Genomic DNA, 25,100 nt, shown 5'->3' on the forward strand with positions numbered 1-25,100 from the left:
CTGATAGTATAGTCTGAGAATCTACAAAAGTCATCAAATCGGCCAGACCGCTATGCTTCTAGTTAATCTACGCCGTTTTGCCCTTCATATTTAGCTTCACTATCGTAAACGACACTCCGATTATCGGCTCTATCAAAGAGAAAGCAGTGGAGCATGTTGTAAAGCTGAAAGGTGGGGTCGACCATCTCTCTTGTTGGCTAAAAGCGTGAGATATGTACGGCTGCCTAATAATCACACGCCTGCACGGTGGTCACGACCATTGTCGTCGGCCTATGTGGGCCACATTGCATTAGTTTCGCTCTGGCCTAGTACTACGGTAGGGTGTGAAAAGATCGTGCTGATCCCTATGGGTGTAATTGCATATCATTCCCTTTTTACAAAACTTGCCAGCTGTATCCGTATACGAAAAATATTAGGACAACCGTTTGCACAACGGTCCTGGTATATAGCTCCACTCTGTAAGGACTTGTACAGCCACAAATAGAAGAGAAAATCGGAATTCAAAATGATTCATATTCTTCACAATTCAGAGAGACACCATCCCAGTAGAATGCCTTACTTGGTGCTGATACTGATTGTTTGATCATTTACGTACAGTCAACTTTCAATCGAGAGAGACGATCTTTTGTGACGTGTCTATTTGTATTCGGAATTATGCAGTCTCAGCCTGATATGGAACGCCACGTACTCCAAGTCACAATCCAAAGTATCCATCCTCTTGCATCTCTCCCCTCACTGCGAAGTCGAATCATTGTCCAGAAATGGGGTGAGAGACCCTGGAAGAAATCGACGGATTTGATGGCATACCTGACCCCACCTTACAGGCTACCTGATGTTGTCGCGGTATTGAACTAGTCCTGAAGGTTTGAAGGTCTATTGTATTATGAAACGAAGCTTTATATCCCATTTTCAGATGCTACTCGTTGAACGGATCGAGTTATCGGTCATTAACCACATGTATATATATATCGTAGTTGACCACTGTGCACCAGGAAACAATAGCAGACCTTGCCCAAGAGGAACCCCTCGAATGGTGCTCTGAATCCTGCAATCCTTTGTTTCCGTCTAACACCATGTCTGATTTAACCATCTTCAAGAATGCTTCGCCTGAGACCTGCGATGAATGTGTATCAACAACTTCTGCCGCTGCTTATTTTGTTTGGCTATTGGATAAGCTGAAAAAATTCAAACCCAAAGATGAGAGCTCAAGCAGTTTCAACCTCCAAGAAATTCTTTTCCAGCGTCGCCCGGACCTGAAGGACTTGGAACTCACTTGTGCCAATACGAAAACCTTGATCCCTTATATTGACGTGGTTAATGAGGTGCTAGAGGATCTGGTCTCACACTTCCACGGCACCGGTAGTGCAGAGAGCACTACAGTGAGCATCCGTGCTTACAATATGAACGACGGTGATACAAGTAACCGCTCCATTGATCGACCGAAAAATATCAACTATAAGCTATTCAAAACAATCATGCCGAACATGATGGCCCCTCTTCATGTGCTTCCGTTCAACCAGGCTTTGTTCAGTATACGTACCTACCTAAACGCACTTGGGACTTCTCGATCCGAGCTGCTCTCCACGTTTTCCACGAATGGATGTTCGGATGAAGTGCCAGGCCGTGTTAGGATAGCCGAGATACTAGGCTTATCCTATGATGACTACGTTGCCATCACACACGAAGGACCCGACCGAAAGGAGGTATGGGAGTATTGGGGATACAAGAGTCGCCAGGAATTGATAAGTTCAACCAATGGCCCTGTTGTACCAGGAGTCGAGAAACTACTCCACCGCACTGGATTGACGCTTCAAGAAATGAACAGACTTAAGGATTCTGCATATGTGAACAATCTCTGGAGGATTGAAGGTGGTATTAGCGGAAATATACTCTTCAAGGCTGGTGTTGATCAGCTCCCCCAGCTCGATCGACTGCAACAATTTTTACGCCTACGAGCAAGGCTGCAATGGTCAATAGAAGAACTGGATGCTATTTTATCAACGCTTTGGAAACTGGAAAATAGATCTACAGGGCTAACCATTGACTCTAGCATGCTTTGTCAGCTGGCGGCCGTCCAGGAATTAGCAACATTGGTCAATCACCAGCCCCGTGAGCTACAACCACTTTGGGGCGATATTTGGACTCAGGGTGAGAATTCGCTCTATCAGATGCTATTTCTCACCGGGTCTCATCTGCCACCTGAGGAGCAAAAGGTCTTTGAATCAGTCAAAGAGAGCCCGTTAGAAGGTGCATCTCCCGAGAAAATGGAGAACCATCTACCTACTCTTCTTTCTCTTCTAGGGTTGAAGCCACTTGAGTTCGAGTCTATAAATAAAGAGGAAAGGCTTAGCGACAACCTGACTCTGAAAAATATATCTGCACTCTATCGATGCTCTCTTCTCTGTTCTATGCTTGGGATTTCTCCAGCTCAGTATCACGAACTACTGTCACTCTATAAGCATGTTGGAAACCCCCTCGCCAGTCCCCAGAACACCCTGGCCTTAGTGAGACAATATCTCTCAGATTCACATCCAGCGACAGAGAAGTGGTCATTGGAAGAAATGCTGGTTGTTACTGGCGCCAAAAGCAGTTCCACGGACCCAAAATTGAACCCAACCTTAGACAAAGTCCTTGGCCTTGTTATCTCGCTTCGTAATGCCGTGGAAATAGCCCAAAAAGCTTTTAAATACCCGGACCCTAGTTCGCCTACTGCCTTTGAATCTACTTTGACACAGATATTTGACACGAATGCTCCGGCGATAGTAAGACTCATACTCGCGGCAAAGGAAGATAATTATGAAGGCGGAATGCTAGAGGGATTGTTTCTAGGCTTATTATCTATAGATGAAGAGATAGAACAAGTTGAGAAGCGGTTCAATGAGTTCTGGAAGCGCGCGAGGAAGCTGCGAAATCTGTCCATCAAGGAGCGCTGGAAGGTTCTGATCACTGAGCTCAGTGAGCGCTGGAGGAAGCCGGTTAACGAGGCCTATGAGTGCTGGGAGAAGCTGGTCAACGAGTCCGATATGACAGCCCGACGGTCAATTTTTCTAGGCGTCGTAAGACGTCAAATTACAGCTGCGTTAGAAGACCAAATATTGCCTTCAACGATTGAGACAACTCTCCGGGGCTTATTCCCACAGAGTGATATCTCCATGCTGTCCTACCTACTACGCAATGTAGTCAAGGTCAATAAAGTGTCAGGGATGGATGCCTTACTTCGCCTCCTCCGGACAAGTGAAAAGACAGACGAGACGACAAATTTCGAAGGTTATTTCGTACCTAGCAGTACAGGCACTTACATTATTACTTCTACCACACAGAGTGTTATCTCCTTTGACGGTTGTGGATTGAACTGGACTGAAACAGAGGGTCAGTGGACGACCGAGACCAAACAGCTGGCAGGAGGACATGGCTCCATGGTGTCGTTCGATGGCAATATCAGAAAGCTTCATTTAGCTCGCAAAGACAATCACAAGATGTTGACATCTGAAGCGGGTGTATTCATCTTGCACAAACAGGTGGAGGTTACAAGAGGTGTGATGGCCTCTTTGCTACAAAAGTATCTTTTAATTACTCGGTTGCACCTGAGCCTTGCCGAGGTTACAGAGATTCACCAACAACAGACACTCCGCCCAGATCCCTTTGAGAATACTAGTCTTCCGGGCCTACGTCTTCTGGAGAAGTACTGTCTCCTACGGGACGAATTTTCACATTCAGGGGCTATTTCGCCATTACTGGACCTATATAAGTGGCTGAAATCACACCATGCGGTCACAAACGATCCAGACACCCTACTCAGCAAAGCGTCAAAGGAGATTTCCAAGGTTACCAACTGGAGTGAAAATATCTCCCTATCTGTCATAAAAGCCAGATTCCGCAGTAATCGTGATGCTGCCTTGATACTTGAATCACTCAAGGATGTATCTGTGCTTTTTGAGATGAGACAGTGCGTGCGCTTCACTCGTCATCTCGGTCTTCCTGGAATTAGTGTTAACTCACTATATGACTTGGCTTGCCCCGAGTGGCCACCAAAAGTAGAGACGACTTTCCGACATGCCCAGATACTGAGGAAGGCCCTTGAAGCTAACTGTCTGCCGACTGCAAACGGTGAATCTGATCTATTGTCAACCGCCAATGATACAATTCGTAGTGCGCAAAGAACGGCATTAGTTCACGCTTTGCTAAACCAGAAATACTGCATTGACAAAAAGCTCACCACGACGGATCACCTTTTTGATCACTTTCTTATAGACTTCCAAATGGGGCCGGTCTTGCAAACATCACGTATCAAGCAAGCCATTTCTACTGTCCAGGTGTTTGCCCAACGTTGTATTAATGGTAATGAAGGACTGCCTGAGGGGTTCCGAGCAGGACTACGAGAAGATCCCGACCATGACTATATGTTCCGGTATCGCCTCTGGGAAGCCAGCAAGAAGGCAGGCCTATTCCCTGAGCAATATATTGATCCGACACTGCGGGACAACAAGTCGTATCAGTTCAAGACAGCAGAGGCTGCAATGATGCAAGCCAAGCTTGACAAGGAAAGCATCGAAAGGATCATTCGAGATTATATTCACCAAGCTGAAGAGGTACTAGACCTTCAACTGGAGGCTTATTTATGGGATAGTGGCCACAAGGGGTTCCATCTGTTTGGTCGCACGCGCAAGTCACCGCCAATCTTCTATTATCGCAAGGCCGATATGACACTCTCAACGGACGAAAAGCGCTATATACCGTCATGGTCGCCATGGGCAAAATTTCCAGTCGAAGTTCCTGTTCTAGAAACCGATGCGGACGGCGAAAAGCTGCCACATCCAGGGTCGTACATTATCCCAGTTATACATCACAATCGGCTCTTGGTGTTCATCCCTCAAATCACTCTTCGCCAAACAAAGGTGCCATCCCCCCCAAGTGGAACGATCGAGGATTATGTCAAGAAGAAACCTCTGAAAGCAGAGGATTATCGTGAATGGGATATACGACTAGGGTACAGCGAACTGCAGAATGGTAAATGGTCCGCGAAGACTGTGTCACAGGCTTCTATTCACCTGCCAATATCGAAACACGAAAATCGACGTCTAAAGGATGCACAGGATATGCCGGGACTGGCTGCGAATACCCTCCGGCACCAGGATGACAACACAAGCGCGACTGAGAACTCCGGGTATCATGTTAATATCGCACATCTCAAATTCTGGCCACGTCTTGAAGGGACTGAAGACACAACCAAGCTTGTTGTCGCTGTAGAGTGGGTCCAAGCAATGTTAAAAGAGGAGACCACAACCACGCACTCGCTCAAGGTCAAGCCCATCGCAGATTACGTACTGATCGGTCACAAGCTGATGCTGCGGGAGACGGTGGATGTCGGTCCTTTGCCAACCACACTCACAGAGTTTGAAAAAGTCTATACGAAGACATCTGAGGGCTGTTCTGGATTCTTGGAAAGACTACTCGCCCATAAAAATCAACAGAATCGTCCAACCTTGACTTTCCCCATATATATCCAACCAGATCTCACCACATCACGAGAAGAAAAGGTAGAATGGATCATGTCTCTGGATGATATCAATCACCCTACACCTACCGTGCTAGCTTGCGAAATTCACGATCGTGAGGAGACTAAACAGTACATTGGAATGCCTCCAAATCAAGATGAAATGAAAGGTCCGATACAGGATATCCAGCGGGTGATGAATAAAGTACTTCCTGGGGTCATACGAGACATGAGTAATACCGAAGGCCTCACGCCAATATATCGATATATTCAAGGTTTGTCTTTAAAAGACAATGCTGAGAGCTTCGGTCGCGAGAAGAACTCTGGGCACAGCGAAATGGCTACGCCGCTCGCTATCTACTCCTGGGAACTTGGAGTCCATCTTCCCTCTCTATTGATGGAGCGTCTTCTTGCCACTCATCAGTTAGAACTTGCTCTGGAGATGGCCAGGCTTATGTATGATCACAGCCGGACAGTGAAAGGAGATCTGGCAGGGGCGCACTGGATTTTCCCACCGTTTCAGGACGGCACAACGCTAAAGGGAGCTGATATTACCGTACCCCCAAGCGCAAGCATCCACGCATCAGCCCGTGCGAATCCGGCAGCGTATGTAAAACGTATTGCCTTGAAATATATTGAAATTCTGGTCGGGCTGGGGGACCAGCATTTCCGCCAAAGCACTCTTGAAAGTATCCCCCTAGCCCTGGAAAGGTATATTGAAGCATCGGAAGCATTTAGTACACTCTCAGCTTCTATTCAAAACCAGAAATCTTCAGAGGTACATAAAATCAAGGGGATACTGACATATCGCGGGATCGAAGAACAAAGAAAACATCGACCAGAGTTTCCCGAAGGCTTAGGGTTCTACAAGGCCAAGGATACCTTCCGTGATTCACTACAAAATCTTGTACAGGATCGGCTTTACAAAATCAGGAACGGGCTGGACATTAACGGCCGGAGGCAAAGGCTCCCACTCTTTGCTCCACCTATGGACCCTGGAGCCTTAACCCAGGCCAAGGCAGCCCCCGGCGGAATTGCCGGCTTGCTATCTAGTCTCGAGAGCCCGATGCCAAACTATCGATTTGATTATCTGATTCGTCACGCCTTTGAGCTTGTGAGCGAACTCCGTAGCCTTGAACAGCAATTCCTTACTATAAAAGAGAAAAAGGATGTTGAAGGGCTGGCATTACTCCGATCTCGCCATCAATGTACTGTCCTAGCACTGATCAAAAAGGTCAAGGAGCACGAGAAACAAGAGGCACTCAAGGCCATTGATGTCATTAGTGCAGCGCGCACGCAGCAGGAAAAAGCGATGGAATATTACCTCCAACTCACTGCCGATAAAGATAGAACTAAAATACCTAGTATTGGCGAATCATGGAAGGGCGTGCCACAACAGATTCACACGATCAAAGGGGATATTCCAATGTCTCCCTTCGAGAAGGAAGAATTGGATAAGGCAGATACCGCATCCAACCTCTACCTAGCGGCGGGTGTGGCCAGTGCAGTTGGTGCTGTGATGGCCGCTATACCTAACTTTGGGGCGAAGGTACAACCGATGGGTGCAGGAGTCGATACTACTACAGGGGGAGGTAACTTTTCCAGAGTCAGCCACTTTCAGACAGGCGCTCTGGAGATCGCAGCGCGTCGCATGCAGGAGGAGGCTGCGCAGGCTGGACGGAAGGGTGCGTTGAGCCGTGCTCTTCAAGAACGCCGACAGGCCACGAACAATCTTGGCTGGGAACTGATGCGACTTGACAAAGAAAGGTCGCATTTACAAGCTAGATGTGATATGTGTGACGCGGCAATCAAGTCATCACAGCAGGAAATTGAAAATGCCGCCGCGGAAGAGGAATGGCTTCGGACAAAGTACACCGGGGAACAACTATATAATAGGCTTGATAGCGGGGTGACCATGCTATCTCGTCAGACATATCAGCTTGCCCTTGAAATGGCCAACGTTGCCCAGCGTGCTCTGCATTTTGAGCATTCGCTTCGATTTCCTAAAAGTATCAACCCAGCCAGCCAGCCAGCCAAGGGGCTGACAGACTATTGGGAGCAATCCCCTGATGGGCAACTAGCTGGGGAAGCTTTGTACCTGGACCTCAAGCGCATGGAGATGCTTCACATGGAGAATCGTACTCATGATTTTGAGATTACGAAAAACGTTTCTATTCGGCATCTCGATCCATGTGCCCTCCTTCAGTTACGTGAACAAGGCACAGCTGATTTCGATTTACCTGAGGTTATATTCGATATGGACTTTCCAGGCCACTACTGCCGGCGGATCGCGTCTGTGGCGGTATCTATTCCTTGTATTCTGGGTGCCTACACATCACTCAACTGCACCCTGAGGCTGCTGGGCCATAGATATCGAATTGCACCAACTGGCAACCAAAGCGCCTTCTACGAGGAAAAGGATGAAAACAAATTCCATAGTGACAGTATCCCCATAGATGCTATAGCCGTCAGCAACGGGCTGCATGACACTGGAACCTTCACACTGGATTTCAATGGACAACCACGTTACGGACCTTTTGAGGGTGCTGGGGCCATCTCCAAGTGGCGCCTTGCGTTCCCTTCACCATTCCGACAATTTGACTATCATACTATCACAGACGTTATTATTCACCTCCGCTATACCGCTGTTGATGGTGGACAGCAATTTGCTAGGATGGCTGCAGGTGCAGTAAAACAATGGGTTACCAAGCCAAAAGGATCGGCCTTTGCAATTGACCTTAAGAACGAGTATCCAAATCAGTGGCGATGTCTAGCCCGTGAAGGTAAGATGGATCTTCCGGGTATATTAGATCGATTGCCGTTCTGGACCCGCGGGAAGGAGAGTTTAAACATCTATTCCCTCAGCCTCCTTGTGTTCCCAAAGCCTGAGCCTATCCCTCAGTCCGTTAAAGTCGAGGTTGGTGAAGAGACGATCACAGCGACTCATAAGGAGAGACTTTTGAAGGAATACGGGCACTTTGAAGGGGAAGATATGCCCAAGGCCTTTGCATCATCATCGTCATGGAGCATCAATGGGTTTAAGGACAATTCATTTACCCAAGGGTGGCTCTTAGTGCAGTTTACCTCATGAAGCCCTACATAGTAGACTCACCACTACTCACATGCAGAGTAGTCTCTAGGGCTGCTCGTCTATTGGTATGTCTTAAATATATTTCTATCTCGCATCATTTCTATGTAGATACCCTACGCTTTAGAGGTGGTATAAAATAGCGAGGTTCCACGCGGTTCTTCCAGCAGGACGCAATTATTTCAAGCTGGCCTATGGAAAATAGGTTACTATTCCTGCACCTACTAGCTATTTGTAGACGTGATGTGCGAAGTCCATTCTGGTCGGGCCTAATCTTCCCCTCCACTCATACACCCTGGGCAACATAACCGAACCAATCCGTGAGAGTATTCGACTAGGACCATCATGCAGGTATAGTGTCTCCACCCCCCACTGGTGGGATTAAAAAACCCGATACCCCTCATTTCTTGATGAATTCCTCATTTCCAGCCCATGTTGAGCTGTGCTTGGATTATCTGACTCATTGAATGACTACAAAATGTCTACTACTTCTACGGAGGACACCTGCGACGAGATGAATCTACAGACCGAGAAACTTTTTCGAGATGATTCTGAGGTTACCACGCTCTGCCTGTGGACAGACAAGCGCTATAACCATATACTTGGCCTGCTGTTAGTTTGGGCTAACGGATATTCAAGCGGGGTTCTTGGAAGTTCGGCTGGCATATATCACGAATGGCACTTTGAAAGCTTCCTCCAATCTGAGAAGGATATAAAGTTTGATGAAATTGAATACTTGAATGAAATCGGATGTGATTGTTATAACGGGCTTGTCGAAGAAACTTCAATGTTTCAGGCATATGTTGATACCAAGTTCCAGTGTGCAGGCTGGGCTTTCATTGGGATGGAAATTACACAAGCAGGACCAAGGCTTGTGTCTCTACGTCCTATGGCTGGCATTCGTAAGAGATTTCTTCTACATGTCCTTTCAGCACTAACAGCAGGCAGATTCCTACCGAGATAGAATGGAATATGACCAACCAGAAGAGGAGTCTAACAATCAGAGTAGGAATACAGTGAATCGGTATGTTCTGCATGATGCCACGCACTATCCTGAGGCTCTGTTAACTGGCAAAGGAGTCTTTGGGTCATAAACCCCGTGTGAAATCTATAGAGGTGGGTAGAAGGGGTCGGCCTATACCTGCACGTTGAAGAATTCGATAGGATGGACACTGCCTCATTCAGGACTATTCCCTCGAGTCATTCCGATCAGATGTTTTCGAAAACAATGTTCATTTAACAAAACTCATACTGAGTGTTATGATCACAGTACGCTCAAGATTCAGGATCTGCACATTGCCACACCGAAAAAATCTTTAGATACTCTAGGCATGTGCGTGAAATTGGAGTGTTGTTGGAAAATTTGCCTAAGCGTTCGAGCCTGATTTGAGTCGATGTATCCACCATGAAGTGCGCTTGCTATGATCAAATGAGATAAAAAGATGGGCAGTACATGATATTGAATACTTGTCCAATTCACTTTATTTTACGGTACATCTAACCGCCGTAATGTCATAGAATTGATTGTCCTTTTCTTGAATTATAAATAGGGTCCGGGCTACGTATATCCACTATGTCGCATCAATGGAGACACATACCTACAAAAGGCATTCGGCTGGAAGCTAGTCTCCCCCGAATTGCCTTTTAGGATTGCCTTTTTAAGCCAGTAACCAGCATTTATGACTACAATAGAAAGGCTGAGAACTATGGTATGATCTCATTAACGATATCTAACACCAATAAGTTTACACACAGACAGCAGGCCCGCGAGGGGGACTCAGGGGGTGCGTCAATTACTCTTCTTAACATAGGCGTTTCTCTGTTGGAAATTACAAGGTTTTTTAATAACTTATACCCCCAATGATTAGAAGGATAAGCCTAACTACTATCGTACTAGTATAGATCGGGCTGATCATCTAAATAGCTCCGATATTATTCCCGGTGCGGCACCAAGATCAGTCACTTCATGAAGGCGTCTACGCAAGAAAGAGACGCCCGCTGCTTAACCAGGTACTCTGTGAGAACTCGAATTTGAACAATCACGAGGAAACATAGGTAACTCAAGCCCTAGCTTCCAAGGGAAAGAGAGACTTAAGACAGACATAGAAGACGTTCGGCACATCCTGTGAGAGATAATCCGTCTTAAACCAGGTTTTCTATTACTGGATATTGCGCAGAATTCTACGCTGGTCGTGCAAGCGTACCTACCAGCCGCCAAAGCGCTTGCAGAAGAGACTCGAAATTCCACCCTCGCGATCGACAGGAAACGAGTTCCGGAGTTGTCGATTGCTCTCAATAGCTGTCTGCGGGAGCTACAGGGTATGCGAAGTACTCTGGTCATGTTTCCAGCCACAGAATGGGATGATCGAAATAAAATTCTCCCTAAGCCCTGTGGGCAGCTGGGGGTCTCTGTATTAGGTTATTTCTTTATAGGATATGGTCTGCAAGGGATACTGTAACCTTTCAAGATTCATGTGGAAATGCCATATCAAAATCTAAAAGAAAGTTTGGCATAATATGAATGATATTCTTTGATTTCTAGAACAGGTCTAGCAACAAGACAACTGATTCTCGCGTATTGCAATAACTACCCACTTTAATTTGATGTGCGCTAGATTTGGCGTTTCAAAACTGCTCCGCGGCCCCGCGGATCCGCAGATGTCGGCTCAAAAATATATGGAAAGAAGCTCGGAACCGCAGTCAGGCATATCAGACGGCCCATGTTGAATAAACCCCCCAGTCAGATCCATAAACGCTTTCAATGGATCCCTAGAGCTAGACAAAGGCACCGCCCAATATAAATAGAGCACAAACTGAGCTGCGTTCATTTCCATTCCATCCTGTTCAATCTCAGATTCAAAACTACTTCTCTTATATTTATACCCAAATCCTGCCAACCATGGCCAACAACACTAATTCCAAGCCCGTCGTCTTCATCGGCGCTGCGGGTGGGATGTGTCGCGTTGCCGTGGAACGCTTTGCCAAAGCCAGCAATGCCCAGCTTGTTCTTGCAGACTTGAACACTGCTGTTATTGAATCTCTTGCGGCCAAATTACCAGCATGAAGGGCAGGTACTCACGAGCTTAATCCGTTTGACGAATCTGCCCTTGCCCGGTTAATCGGCGGCGCCGGGCTGGTTGTTCTGGGCGCTGGACCGTATGCGAAAACTTCTCATCCAGCCGTCAAGGCATGTATCGCAGCCAGAATTCCCTATCTCGACTTTAACGACGACGACGTCGAAAGCACGCAGGCCGCTCTCGCGCTCACTAGAGAAGCAAAAGAAGCTGGTGTCCCTCTCTATATTGGATGCGGCGCGTCGCCCGGCCTGAGTAACGTCATGGCCATGGATGCTACCCATGAACTCGACTCCATTGATAGCATCGATATCTGCTGACTTGTGGGCGACGAAGCTACTGTCGGGAAAGCCGTGCTCCAGCACTTGATGCACATTGGGGCTGGGCCGTGTCTGACATTGGTGAATTCAAGCCGACAGTGAACGAGCCTTGGGTCGGGACTACCTACGCGCCTATGTATACCGACGATGGCGACAGGCTCTTACACGAGACCGCTCATCCCGAGCCGGTCACGCTTCTCTATATCACAGTTCCAGTCAGTCCCCCCTTCCAGGTTACCTGCAACGCGCGAGAATGTGAAGGAGCGCAATGAAGGACAGCTCACAGGCAAAAAGGTGGTTTCCCCCGTCGACGAGCGGAATATATAAGCAACATATGCAGTTGCTGGGGGGCACACCACTGTCATGGGATGGTGACAACATTTTCGAGGAAGGGTTAGACTTTCATATGATGTTGGAAGAATTGTATACTTTCGTTGGTCTAAGGTTTATACAATCAGGAGGAAGGCTAACGTCCCTATACCTTATTTTGCACTTGATAGAGAGAGGTTCTTCTAGATGTTCTTTCAGCACTAACGGCAGGCAGACTACGGCTTTGATGAACGGGAACCTAGCCAATTAGAAGCGGAATTTTCCCGATTGGTATGTTTTTGCACTATGCCACGCGCTATCCTGAAGCTGTGTCAACTAGCAAAGGTTCACGAGGCGGAGAATAAACTTTGATTTTGAACAATCATGAAGAAATGGGAGCCTTGCTCTCGAGGTAGATAAGTGCTAGCTGCAGGCTTGCCTGCATCCAAAGACAGGGTGATTAGGAGTATGGAATTTCATTTTCTAGATTTACGTCCACCGAAGTTCACCGCGTACTAAAAGGAACAAAAAGCTTCCTCACCGTCGAGTGGAGATCCGAAGCTCCTTACTATCTTCTTCCAAACCAGCATCCTGCCCTGAGACCCACCAGGTAAATCCTGCTTCCTTCTTGGCGCGCCCAATCCAGTGCGTTGCAGGAATCCGTGGGAAATCTTCAATAACCCCAGGGTCGCATGCTGCGGATATGTTGTTTACATCCTCCACGCGGATAATGACCTCGGCGACATGTTCTTGAATGATCATTTTCGATTCCTGATTGCCCACCACGGCAGCTACCATTGCGTCCGAGATCTCGGCTAGGGGCATCAGCGCAAAGCTGCCCCTTAACCCTCCAGTCGTAGGGACACTTTCTAGCTTGAAGACAAGGTCGTGGAATTCTTTCTCGAGGTCCGCCGGCGGAGGGTTCATGTGCTCTGCCTGAACAGGACGATGGATGCAAACAGGCAGTCCGAGGCGATCCGCAGCGTTGGTGAGCAGTCGCTCGCTCGCCCACTTTGAAGCCAGATGTCCGTCTGCCCCATTGAGAGGAGGCGTCTCATCCACAGGGATAGATGCCACTTCTCCGCTGGAGATGAAGTGAATAGGAACCTGACGACGCTGCCCGAGACGGATAAGCGTCTTGGTGCTGTGAACGTTCTCCGCGCGCACGACTGGGTACGCGTCCCAGAACGACCGGTTCGCGCCACAATGAACAATACGGTCAGCATCTTTCGCCAGCGATGCAAATATCTCTGGATCCAGACCTAAAAGTGGAGCTCCTAGGTCGCCGTGATGGGTTGTGACTTTCGACGACGTGCTCACGAGAACTCGGCCCTGGTGTCCGGGTGCGCTGCGTACTGCAACTGCGTGGATGCGGCCCACATGCGGACTCGCTACCAGGCCCTGGAGGATTCGTGACCCTAGGAAACCTGTCGCACCGGTTAGGATGACGGTTAGATCATTACTAGTTCGAGGGGGATGGCCTTGTGTTGAATTGTCTCTCTGGAGGTCATCGACTGAGGTGTCTGATTGCCAGTCAATCGGGGCTACAGTCTGATAGCGCGCGATCTTCTCTGCCATATCGCTGAGTCGATTCGCTTCCATTAACTCAGCCAGGGGGACTCTCACCCCCAGGTCCTGGACGATGATTGCCTGCAGCTTGATGAGGGAAAGGGAGTTCCCGCCCACGAGGAAAAAGTCCGTGCTGGGGCCGATCGTACAGATATCGACAGTATCTTGCAGGACTTTAGCCCAAGCTCGTCGTAACCTATGTTCTGAAGGGGAGAGACTAGTGGTCAGAGAAGACTCGTCTTGCGTCCTCTTAAGGACGCTGATTGGCAGCGCGTTCACTGCATGACGGTCAATTTTACCGTGCATATTGAGTGGAATTTTCTCGACAGGAACAATGATAGCAGGCCACATATATTGTGGAAGCGTTAAACTGGCGCGAATCTGCTGTAATAGGCTTTCTCGCTTTTCCCAGTGAACTGGATCAAATTCAACGTGAGCCGCAAGGAACGCATTATCAGTCTTGCCCCGGAGTGATGCGACCACTCGGATGAGAGTGCCCCTACCGGCCTGCAAGATTCCATATTCCATATCTTGCAGATTTATGCGGATTCCACGCAGCTTCACTTGGGTGTCCCCATCTATCCGACCTTCAATGACCAGAGCCCCGTCGGGAAGCAGACGGCCGCGATCGGATGTCCGGTACACATGTGTCCAGCCCCGGTCAAGGTCCTCTTGAGTGGCATAGATATTAGAGATAAACTTCTTCTTGGTCAATGATTCCAGATGGAAAAAGCCCAAACCGACACCCGCACCGCCTATCAGTACTTCCCCTGATACGCCCTGTGGCACTGGCTGCAGTTGCTTATCGACAATGTACGTTGTGTAGTTGGGAAGTGGATTCCCAACCGAATATGCACCTTCTGTGTATGTCGAAGGATCCAAGTCCTGATACTGGACTTCCGTCTTATGGGAAATTATAGTAGTTTCTGCTGGGCCGTACATGTTGAAGAGGCGCAGGCCTGGCATCCCGAGACGTTGAAATTCCAAACCAAGGGATCGTGTCAAAAGTTCTCCTCCCGAACACGCAATCCTCCAGCTTGTTGCTTTTTTCAAAGTCTCCCCGCCATACGGAAGCCAGGTGGCATACTCAGATGGCGTTGCTGCAGTATAGGTCACTTCCCCCTCCACTATGATTTTGGCCAATTCGACAGGATCCCCTCTCAACGAGCGAGGGACTACAATTACCCTTCCGCCCTTGGCTAGTCCGACAAGCACCTGAATGAGCGAGGAGTCGAATGTCAGGGCGCTTTGTTGCAGAACGGTTTCACTCCCTAATTTGAATTGCTGTACATCGCCTTCTATCACGTTGCGAAGACTCGAGTGCCTTAGAGAAATCCCCTTTGGTTGACCCGTGGTGCCACTGCTATGAAGAATCACGCAGCATGCTTCGGGTGTCGACTGATTTTCCAGTACGGGTGTAGTCGTATCATAATTGAGATGAGAAATATTGAGTATGTGTGTTGGGCTAGGGCATGAGACTCGGTGGACGTCAGCTTCCGTCTCATCGTGGCAGAGGATGGCCTGCGGTTGGCAAGCTTGGATGATGGTTTCTAGGCGCGGTAATGGATTCCGCAAGTCAACAGGCACATAAGTCGCATTTAGCCGCCAAATGGCTAACATACAACTGATCCACCCCGTCGTCGGATGCTGGAACAGGCACACGTGCGAACCAGGTCCCACACCCATACCATGGAGTTTACTCGCGATCACATTCACTCGGATCATGAGCTGGCTGTATGTGAGCGCAGTAGGCCCGCCCGCATCCTGCATGGCTATCTGAGCAGGGTGGGATCTTGCTACATCATCGATATGTCTGGAAATTGTGGATAGCCACTGAGATGTCAGCAACTGACCTCGGCCAAGGTCAATTGACGACTGCACATCCAGCGGTGAATACAAGGGGGGCTGCATCACGTTGGCTTCCGCTGACATAGCAAACGATTGTACTAATCCACCATAGCTCTGCGCCACGATGTCTGCTTCCCGTCTCGAGAATAGGTCTTCTTGTAAATGAAAGTCAATGACGGTCGATCCGTCTTCCGATCCTACGAATTGCAGCGTGAGATCGTACGGTGACCTTCCGGGTACCCATTCCTTCCTCACAATCTTGATATCGTCGAACATGTAACTGGCGCCGGATTGCGGCTGCCAGTCCATCAGGACCTGGAAAAGCGGGTTATATGCTGTCGACCGAGGTACCCCCAGCTCAGTCAGCATTGCATCATAAGGGAGTCTGGAATTGGCCCTCGCCAATCTGGTCTTCTCGTTCATTAGTTCCAGGATGTGTCGAAACGGCCGCGAAGCATTGTCCACGGAAAGCCTAATGGGCAGAATGTTCAGCAGGAAACCAACTGTGCGCATGCTAATGGCATCGGCTCGGCCAGCGTCCACAAACCCGATGCAGACATCATCCATGTCTGTAAGTCTGGCAAGGAAAGTCCACAGGACAGCCATGTAGAAGTTGAATGGAGTAGTCCGATTCCTGCGGCAGATGGCTTGGACCTGGGCAGTGACCGAGGGAGGTAGGCTATGTCGCACAGTGGTTATGGCGTATTTCTTGATAACTGGTCGGGACTGCACGCGACACATTGGAAGAAGAGGCATCGGGCCAGGCAGGTTAGCGAACTCCGTTCGCCAGTATTCTAACTCTCTGGCATACTCCCCTCTTTCAAACGCAGTGTGTTGTGCGGCGGCCAACGCCGGGTATTGCAGGGAAAGAGCAGGCAGCGCCTTGTGCTGGTAGGCCAATTCAAGCTCCTCAAAGAGGATGAACACACTGGCTGCATCAAGGCAGATATGATGATATCCGATAATGAGGACCTGGATATCATTTGGGGCAAGGACGAGGCAGATCTGTGCGATGTCCCCATGGGCGAGATCATAAACATGGTCACGGACTCTCGCATATACCTCTCTGACTGCGTCGGCAGTATCAACGTGATTGACTTCCAGCTGCCAGTGTGAGGTCGACATCACGGCCTGACATGGATCGTTACTCCCGTTAATCCCGGATAGGAAACAAGTTCGTAGCGCCTCATGTCTCATCCCCACACGATTAACCGCGGTTTTCAAGTCGTCCACCCGTGGCACTCGGTCCAGGTTAAACATCATAGCGACGTTATGCGTTGTTTTGTCTTCTATGAAGTTATCGAGGAACCAGTAGCGTGCCTGTGAAAATGACAGTCTCTCGGTCTTTTCAAACTCAGGGCCCGATATCGGTTGGGACAAGCTTGGTGTGCTCGCTGTAGGGAGTTCAGGATACTCCTTGGAAGCGGGTGCACTACCTGTCGGGGAGCTTTCTATATCGGAGGAGTCTAGCGAGGTAGGGAAGGATGTTGACAGCTGGCTGCTATCACTCGGACTGGTTTGAACATCGACAGCGTCCACATCGGTTGCAGGGGAGGCTACCTCCTGAACTTGCAGCCTTTCCACTAGTCGGCCACTGACCTCCTCCACGAGCTGGCCAATAGACGCGCCGTTGAGGAGCTGCAACACGGCCAGATCAATACCGAGATATTTAACGAACCATGTCCGGAGCTCAACAGCCACTAAGGAATCGATTCCTAGCTCCACCAGCATCGAGTCGCGGGAGATGATTTCATCGTCAGGAAGCTGCAACTTGCGGCGCACTTTGGCCAAAAAAGCAGGTTCAATAAGTCTTATGGCATCTTCTTTGGACGTAACGGTTTGTAAGTGGGTCTTAATATCAACGCTGTCTGTTGTCATTTTCAGGTCGCCTGTAGTTCCTTGATTGAAATGGTTGACATGGTGCCAGGCTTTTGGATTATTGATCCATATGACACCCGGTTGCGTCGGTGGTGATACGTACGACAAACCTGCAATAATGTCCGCAGGCTTGCCAGCGTCCGGAGGCCCTGCGAGAATGGCTTCCGCGAACAGCTCGTGGATATCTCCTGCGGAAAGAGTAGCGCTGCCCGTGGTTTCGCGGAGCGACTGCATCACCCAAGACTGTGCTCGGGATAAATACCCGACCCCTTGGATAGAGCCGGGGCTGATGATACTTCCTACCTGGCCTCGATCTCTCCGTCTATTCACAATGCTGGCCATAAAGCTATTGGCAGCTGCGTATGCTGATTGGCCGATATTGCCTAACTGAGATGTGAGAGATCCAAACATGATGAAAAAGTCAAGAGGCACACTGCCAAAAATCTCATCCAGTAGCAAACTCCCCTGAACTTTGGGCTTGAGTGTCTGCTGCAAAACATCACAGGACATATTAGCGAACATCTGGTCCTTAAGTATCATTGCTCCGTTGACCACACCACCTAGTGGCGGGGATTTGACGCGGATCTGGGCGTCAACAGCGAGAATCGACTCTCGGTCAGTAACATCCCTATGGTCGAGTCAGATATACACGCGATTCAGGGTACACTGGAACGTTGACTCACATGGCCATCGTGATTACTCTCGCACCAGCGTTGGACATTGCGTCAAACCAGTGCTGTTCGATTTGTGGCCGGCGACTCGCCAGAACTATATGGCGTGCCCCTCGGGAAACCATCCACTCACATACCGATCTCCCAAGGTCGCCAGCCATTCCAATCAGCAGGTATGTTTTGTTTGGGCTTAGATGGATATCGGAGCTGGCCGATTGTGTACGCACGGACACATCACAAACCTCCCGCCAGTTCAACAGACTCAATCCTTCTATTTTTGGTTGAATGCCCTGGAGAGCGGGAAGACTCAGGCTATTGGCATTGATGCTCTTCCCCGCAAGCTGACAGGCCATGCTATAAGCGCGGTTGAGGTCGTGGCTAACCAATTCGACGTCGTGTTTGGGATGAAGTACAGGGGAGGTGTGACACAGATTGGTTATGTCCTGAATTATAGCATTGGGGAAAAGAGAGCGGAGGTGGCGGGATATCGAGCCAGCCTGTCTGTCTAATTGGATAATGAGGGAAATGTTCCCACGAAGCTGACATGTCAGTCTCCGGTATGTGATCGAGGGGTGGATGAAGATGACGTCGTCTGATAACTCTTCATCGCTGCTGGTGGTGAACAAATGTTGGACACCTCTGACCAACGCCTGCTGCTTCACTGCGTCTCGGAGACTTTGACACGCACCATGTATCAACAAACAGGTACCAGGGGTAGTAGCTCTGACCAGGGATATTGCCATCAAGTCCCACGCGACAGCGCCCAAGAGGCTCTGGTCTTCTGCTCCAGGGGGCTGGCCGTACCGGATAGTCCAGCTAACCGGGGTGATGACGGTGGATGCGAGGCTGCGAGACAGTGCAATGACCGGGACAAGAGTGTCACATTCTTGACCGATGACCAAATATAGAAATCCAGCCTCATCTATTCGTAATGCCCACAGGGTAGACCAGCTGACTTTGATCTTGGTGTATGTTTCGTTTGTGGGTTCATGAAGATGTTGGGAGCACTGGACAATAGTGTAGCGCCCCTTCGTCAAAATCACTTCACAGTTGGAACTCTCCAGGTTGACAACGTGATCGATATTGCGCCTTTTGGACATGTATCGATCGTTCATCCCAACATCGTCGATGATACGTGCACATTCCATCGTGCTGCCGTTCCAGCGCAGCTCTGGCTCCGTCGTCCAGACAGCGACTGGCAAATCGTATTGGTTTTCAAATGTGGGCAACACCAAGCGCAGCAATGTCTCAGCAATGAGTTGCGATGAAAGACATGCTCGATCGGCGACATTCAGATGCTGGACACGTGCATAAGTGTTCTCGTGGCGTAGGCAGCGTAGGAATCCCTGTGACACAGTCTGGGCCGGGTTGTCTGTTAAGGAGCCTGCATTAACCCAGAGGAGATTCTGGGCAGCGTTTAATACCGTCTGTAAAGATTCCAGGTCTTGCTTCCGGAGACTAGAGCAGAGGCTGGGTTGGTCCAGTTCCAGAAGACTAAGCACCGTAGCCATGCTCCATGATGAGTACCTCTGGACGTCATCTAGTCCATCCACGACGAGCGTTTGACGGAAGAAAGGCCCCACCATGGTTTTCAAGGCTAAGATGAGCTCTGTTGTCTTGCTACTTGCGCAGCCTAAGATTATCAGGTCCTTTGGTGTAGGGGCTAGTGGAGGAGACCGTAGCGGATCACGGAGGAGGCTGATGGTGTCGTCCGCTGCTTGAGAGATGAACACTGACATACAGGCCAGCCGATTGCCATCATCATTAATGATTGTGTCTATTCCTGAGAAGCCCGTTCGTTTTAGTATAGAATCCCACTCCATGACGGGAAGCATCGGCCCCCAAGGTCGGATCTTGTCTTGCTCGCTAGGCCACCATCTATCGAGGCTCCCGTGGACAAAGGAGAGACGCAGGAGATTCGGATTAGTGCCCTCCAACACAGCCAAGTAGCCTCCAGGCTTGAGCAGAGAACGAACATGTCTTAAAGTGTCTTGCATATTGGCAGTGGTGTGAAGCACGCCGGCCGCCACAACCAGATCGTACGAGTGAGGTTCAAATCCCTGGGATGTGGGATCAACACCAATATCCAGAACGCGATAGATGAACTTGTCGGCATGCTCAGCATACTTCTTCTGTGCATCTTCAATGACACCTTTGGAGACATCTGTGAACGTGTAGGAATGGAACGACGGCCCAATTCGATCTAGGATCGTGCTCGTGGCCAACCCAGTGCCTGCGCCGATCTCTAGGATCTTCATACGCGGGAAACGGAAGGCGATTTGCTGTACAAGGGGCGCGAGATAGGCTTCGCTGCACGGGGCAAAATCATCGGATTCGCAGTACATTCGACTCAGAAGGCCAGCCTGGCTTAGCTCCTCGAGGATGGATGTCTCATATCTCAAGGCACGTAGCAGGTTCTGGCCGACTGTTTGTATCTTACTTGCGTCTACTTCCAGGGCCACCTCCGTCAGCTCATTGGCAATCTGGGTCAGATCCGCGTTTAGCCAGTTTGTTTGACAGGTAGGATGCGTCCCGTTACGGACCATTGATAGGGTATGGTCGATCCAAGACACTATCCGAATGCCATGCGGGCTCAGGTTGGCGCGGTCCTCGGCTGTCAGCTGAACTTGTACATCTTGTATGTATAACAGAGATAGCTGTTCCGATAGCTCCGATTGACGCACACTCCGGTGGGTTGCGACACATGACAACAGCCTGCCATCCGGATGCAATGGGCCCCAGGCTAATTTAGAGAACAGCAAGCGATCATCTGCCGCGGTGGGACGCGCCAGCGGAGATGTTTCCAAGCACTCGACATGTATAATCCCATTTCCAGTATGGTCATAGAGGGCGACATCCCCACAGGTACCGTCCGGATCTATCTGTGTAATCTCCGCGTCAAAATGAAGCTCCTCCCTTAACTCGTGAGCACGGCAGCCAAAGAAATACGGGTTGATGGTTATCCGATCAATCCGAGTAGGGACATGCAGCGTGTGTAACCGGCCATCCTCTGGCAGGCCTGAGGCTGGAAGTAGACCCTGTAGCAATGTATCCATCAGGGCTGGGTGTATTATCAGCATAGACTGTGGATCCTGCTGACAAGGATTCCAGATACAGCCGCTCGAGGTGCCCTGCTTGCGCCGGACGGAATGCATACCACGGAATAGATCCGTATACCCATGCCCCAGTGTGCCCAGGTGTTCGTAGAAAGCATCCATGTCAACCTCTGCCATTTGGCAGGTATTCTGCAACCGTTTCGGAAGCACACAGGGGCTCTGCTCGCCAAATCTGGCGACTAAATTACCTGAGGCACATTCTTGGAGGCGACCCCCAATATTGGCGTAGCAGGTAAATTTTACACCTAGTCTATCCTCTTCTTTAGAGTTTCGATCCAAGTGAAACAATACCTCGACACCGGGGCTACTATCATCACCAAATGCTATAGCCGTCTGGATGCGAAGATCGTATAACTCCAGTAGCCGGATGCTCCTGTCCTCTGCAATGATATGCACGGCCTCAATTGCCATTGCCGCATACCCTGTGGCCGGGAAAACTGCCTGGGATTGAATCATATGGCCATTGAGCCACGCCATATCTCGTGGATGGAGGATATTGCACCAAACGTATTTGTTGTTGGTACTGTTTGGAGTCAGGGTGCCCAGTAGCGGGTTTGCTCTTCCCGCATGGTGGGTAAGTGCCTTGGAATATCGTGACTCGGCCCAGTACCTTTGAGTCCGGTCAAACGGGTAAGGTGGGAGATCTTTAACGACGGCGAAAGCCTCCCTACTGTCAAAATGCCGAATGTGTGACTCCAGGTCTAGCTTGTCTGGGCCTACCATGCGGTACAGCTCCCCGATTGCCGCCGAAAAGGTTTCTATACCGGAGGTGAAACGGTTGAGCAGACCAACGTATCTTGGCTCCGGCGCTTCACTAGATAGACCGGAAATGGTCTGTAGAACGGGGCCCTTCAGGGTAGGATGAGGGCCTACCTCGATCACCATGTCTGGAGTCATCGTATGCATGGCCGCTGTGACAGCCTGTGTGAACAAAACAGCATTCGCCATATTGTCGCGCCAATAGCCAGCCCACATAAGATCTAGATGGCTATTTCGTATCTGCTCGCCATCATAGACGCTGGAAAACCAGGCTGTAGAATTACAGGCCTGTGGATGTATCTGGCACCTCTTAAGGGCCTCCATATACGGCTCCAAGCATGGGAGCATGTGATGCGAGTGGTACGCAGTCTTAACCTTGAGCATACGTGCGAATTGCTTCTGCTCTTTTAGACGCATTTCTATCTGTTCAATGGCATCCGCGTCCCCGGACAATGTCACACTGGACGGCGAGTTCACTGCGGCAACCTTGACCCGCCCAACCCACTCAGGTAGTTGGCAAAAGGCTTGTGCCTCATCAGCATTCATCCCCGCAGCTAGCATTCTCCCTTCTTTTCCATTATTGCCCGCCAGAAATGCGACAAACCCCCGAAGATGAGCGATACGAATTGCATCTGATTCAGTCACAACACCGGCTGCATAAGCTGCCGCGATTTCACCAGAAGAATGGCCCACCACCGCTGAGAACGTAATGCCAAGTGAGCGTAGGAGCTTGACAAGTATGATTTGCACAGCAGTGCATAGGGGTTGCGCGATGGCTGCTTGGTGCAACCGTGAGGTACCCTCCGGTGCCGACAGCTCTTCCAGGAGCGAGTAAGAAGGCCGGTATTCTATTGGCAGACTATTTAAAGACTCCTGCAAAACGCTAAGCCAGCCTTGGATACTTGGAGACCGTGTGAGCAGATCTGCACCCATCTGTGCCCATTGTGCACCCTGGCCGGTGAAGACCCCCAGGATGTGAGCCGGCGTGGCGAGCGGACGATGAAGGTCAGGAGCGAAGCCGGCAGAGTTCCTATGAGCAAGCTCTTCTTGCAGCTTAATACGCAAGGCGCTTAGGGATGAGGCCGTAAAAGCCCGCCGTCGGGGGAACACTGAACGTCTACGGAACAATGTCCACGCCAGGTTAATCGCGTCCACCTGAGGTTGGTGGTTGAGGAATTCGATAAATGCAGCTAAAATATTCTGCAATGCCTTCTCTGAATGTCCAGAAAATACAAATGGGACCATCCCCACGCCACTCGAAGTATCACTCACGTTATTGGAGTCCTGAGTGTACGATTCCAAGATTACATGGGTGTTGGTGCCTCCAAACCCGAATGAGTTGACAGAGGCTCGACGTGGGACTCCCTCTGGCAGTGCAGGCCACGGTTTTACCTGGGTTGGAATGCGCAGCCGGCCATAGAATGGCTCGATATCCGGGTTCACTTGTTGAAAATGTAAGTTGGGCGTGATGACACCATGTTGGAGACACAGCGATGCTTTTATTAGGCCTGCCAAGCCCGCAGTGCCTTCAGTATGGCCGATGAGTGTCTTCACTGATCCCACGTAAAGTGGATTTAGGTCGTCTGCTGCCGGGCTCTTAGTATGGCCGTTGTCGCTGGTGAAAAACGCCCTATATATCGCCGAGGCTTCCTGAGGATCTCCCGCCGCCGTTCCAGTCCCATGGGCTTCAAAGTATTGGCATCGATCTAGAGGCCGACTAATTGGATCCAAGCCCGCCTTACTATATGTGGAGCGGATCAAGGCCGCCTGGGCAGTACCCGACGGCATTGTGATCCCCATAGTGCGGCCATCTTGATTGACTTGCGTGGCTCTGATGATACAGTCGATCGGGTCTCCATCTGCCACGGCATCGCTGAGTTTCTTTAGAACAACGGTAGCAATTCCCTCCCCTCTTGCATAGCCGTCTGCATCAGCATCCCACATGCGACCCCGGCCCAGAGGTGAAAGCATATTCAAATTCGCCTCGGAGACATACATGCTGGGCGCCAGTATGAGGTTGGTCCCACAGGCAACAGCCACGCGGCAATCATTGTTACGGAGAGCCTTTGCGGCAAGATCGACAGCAACGAGACTGGATGAGCACGCAGTATCGATCGCTATAGATGGACCGTGCCAGTCAAAGAAAAAGGAGACCCTGTTGGGGATAATTGAGCGAGCCGTACCCGTGGCAGCATATCGAGGAAGCCAGTTGATATCGCGCGCCTGGATGAGCGACCAGTCATCACACATAACACCACAGAAGACCCCAGTCGGGGAGTCTCGTAGGTCCTCGATTCGAATTCCAGATGCCTCCAGCGCTTCGTAGACTGTTTCTAAGAGAAGTCTCTGTTGCGGGTCAATGCATTCGGCTTCGCTGGCGGACATGTTGAAAAACGATGCATCAAAACCTTTCACATCCTCCGTGAGAAAGTATGATTCGGTGACATTTGTAGTGCCATTGTGGGAACTGACTGGGTGATAGAAGGAGTCAATGTTAAACCGGTCTTTGGGTACTTTACTTGCAACATCTCGAGGCTCATGTAGAAGATCCCAGAGGCGCGAAGGAGTTGAGCAGGATCCAGGGAATCGGAACCCTGTACCAACTATCGCAATGGGCTCCATCAGAAGAACTCTTGCAAATGAAAATAAAAGTCACTAGGAGGTGATGATGAGGAGCATTGGATTTGAAAGTATATTGGCTAACTGATAATTTTCTTCTTGGAATACAAAGCCACAGGTTCCCCATGCCTTTTGAACCTTCCCAGCAAAAAGGAGTATGTCTTGCCAGTGGATCCACATATTGAACAACTGACTAGCGGTGAGGTGCAAAGAGACTAGAGTGACCTCTTGACGATTGGCTAGTATTGTATCGTTACTATTGTACTCTCTATGATTTTACATTATGCCTAACCTATCGGACTCCTTACTTCTCTATCTTTCTTCACAGAGAGAAACAGATATATCCCTTGGCGAA

At 49.7% G+C, this 25,100-nt stretch overlaps 4 protein-coding genes across 4 annotated transcripts; 3 read left to right on the forward strand and 1 right to left on the reverse strand.

Annotated features, from left to right (window-relative positions):
- Positions 1 to 5,342: 5,342 nt before the first annotated feature.
- BDV38DRAFT_289753 (uncharacterized protein) lies at positions 5,343 to 8,703 on the forward strand (the record flags this gene model as incomplete). Its single annotated transcript, XM_032061328.1, has 3 exons — positions 5,343 to 7,261; positions 7,520 to 8,295; positions 8,407 to 8,703. The coding sequence occupies 3 exons, from the start codon at positions 5,343 to 5,345 to the stop codon at positions 8,583 to 8,585; spliced, it is 2,874 nt and encodes a 957-aa protein (XP_031920036.1). The 3' UTR covers positions 8,586 to 8,703.
- A 357-nt stretch (positions 8,704 to 9,060) lies between these two features.
- BDV38DRAFT_277037 (uncharacterized protein) lies at positions 9,061 to 9,676 on the forward strand (the record flags this gene model as incomplete). Its single annotated transcript, XM_032058393.1, has 2 exons — positions 9,061 to 9,484; positions 9,531 to 9,676. The coding sequence occupies 2 exons, from the start codon at positions 9,061 to 9,063 to the stop codon at positions 9,674 to 9,676; spliced, it is 570 nt and encodes a 189-aa protein (XP_031920037.1).
- Positions 9,677 to 11,481: 1,805 nt separating this feature from the next.
- BDV38DRAFT_277038 (Saccharopine dehydrogenase-domain-containing protein) lies at positions 11,482 to 11,976 on the forward strand (the record flags this gene model as incomplete). The annotated part of the gene is made up of 2 exons (XM_032058394.1): positions 11,482 to 11,610; positions 11,665 to 11,976. The coding sequence occupies 2 exons, from the start codon at positions 11,482 to 11,484 to the stop codon at positions 11,974 to 11,976; spliced, it is 441 nt and encodes a 146-aa protein (XP_031920038.1).
- Positions 11,977 to 12,822: 846 nt separating this feature from the next.
- Positions 12,823 to 24,748, reverse strand: BDV38DRAFT_277039 (uncharacterized protein; the record flags this gene model as incomplete). The annotated part of the gene is made up of 2 exons (XM_032058395.1): positions 12,823 to 18,208; positions 18,264 to 24,748. 2 exons carry the CDS (start codon positions 24,746 to 24,748, stop codon positions 12,823 to 12,825), a joined length of 11,871 nt encoding a protein of 3,956 aa, XP_031920039.1.
- Positions 24,749 to 25,100: the final 352 nt, after the last annotated feature.

Source organism: Aspergillus pseudotamarii (genome assembly GCF_009193445.1).
Source record: "Aspergillus pseudotamarii strain CBS 117625 unplaced genomic scaffold BDV38scaffold_1, whole genome shotgun sequence".
Taxonomy (NCBI): Eukaryota; Fungi; Ascomycota; class Eurotiomycetes; order Eurotiales; family Aspergillaceae; genus Aspergillus; species Aspergillus pseudotamarii.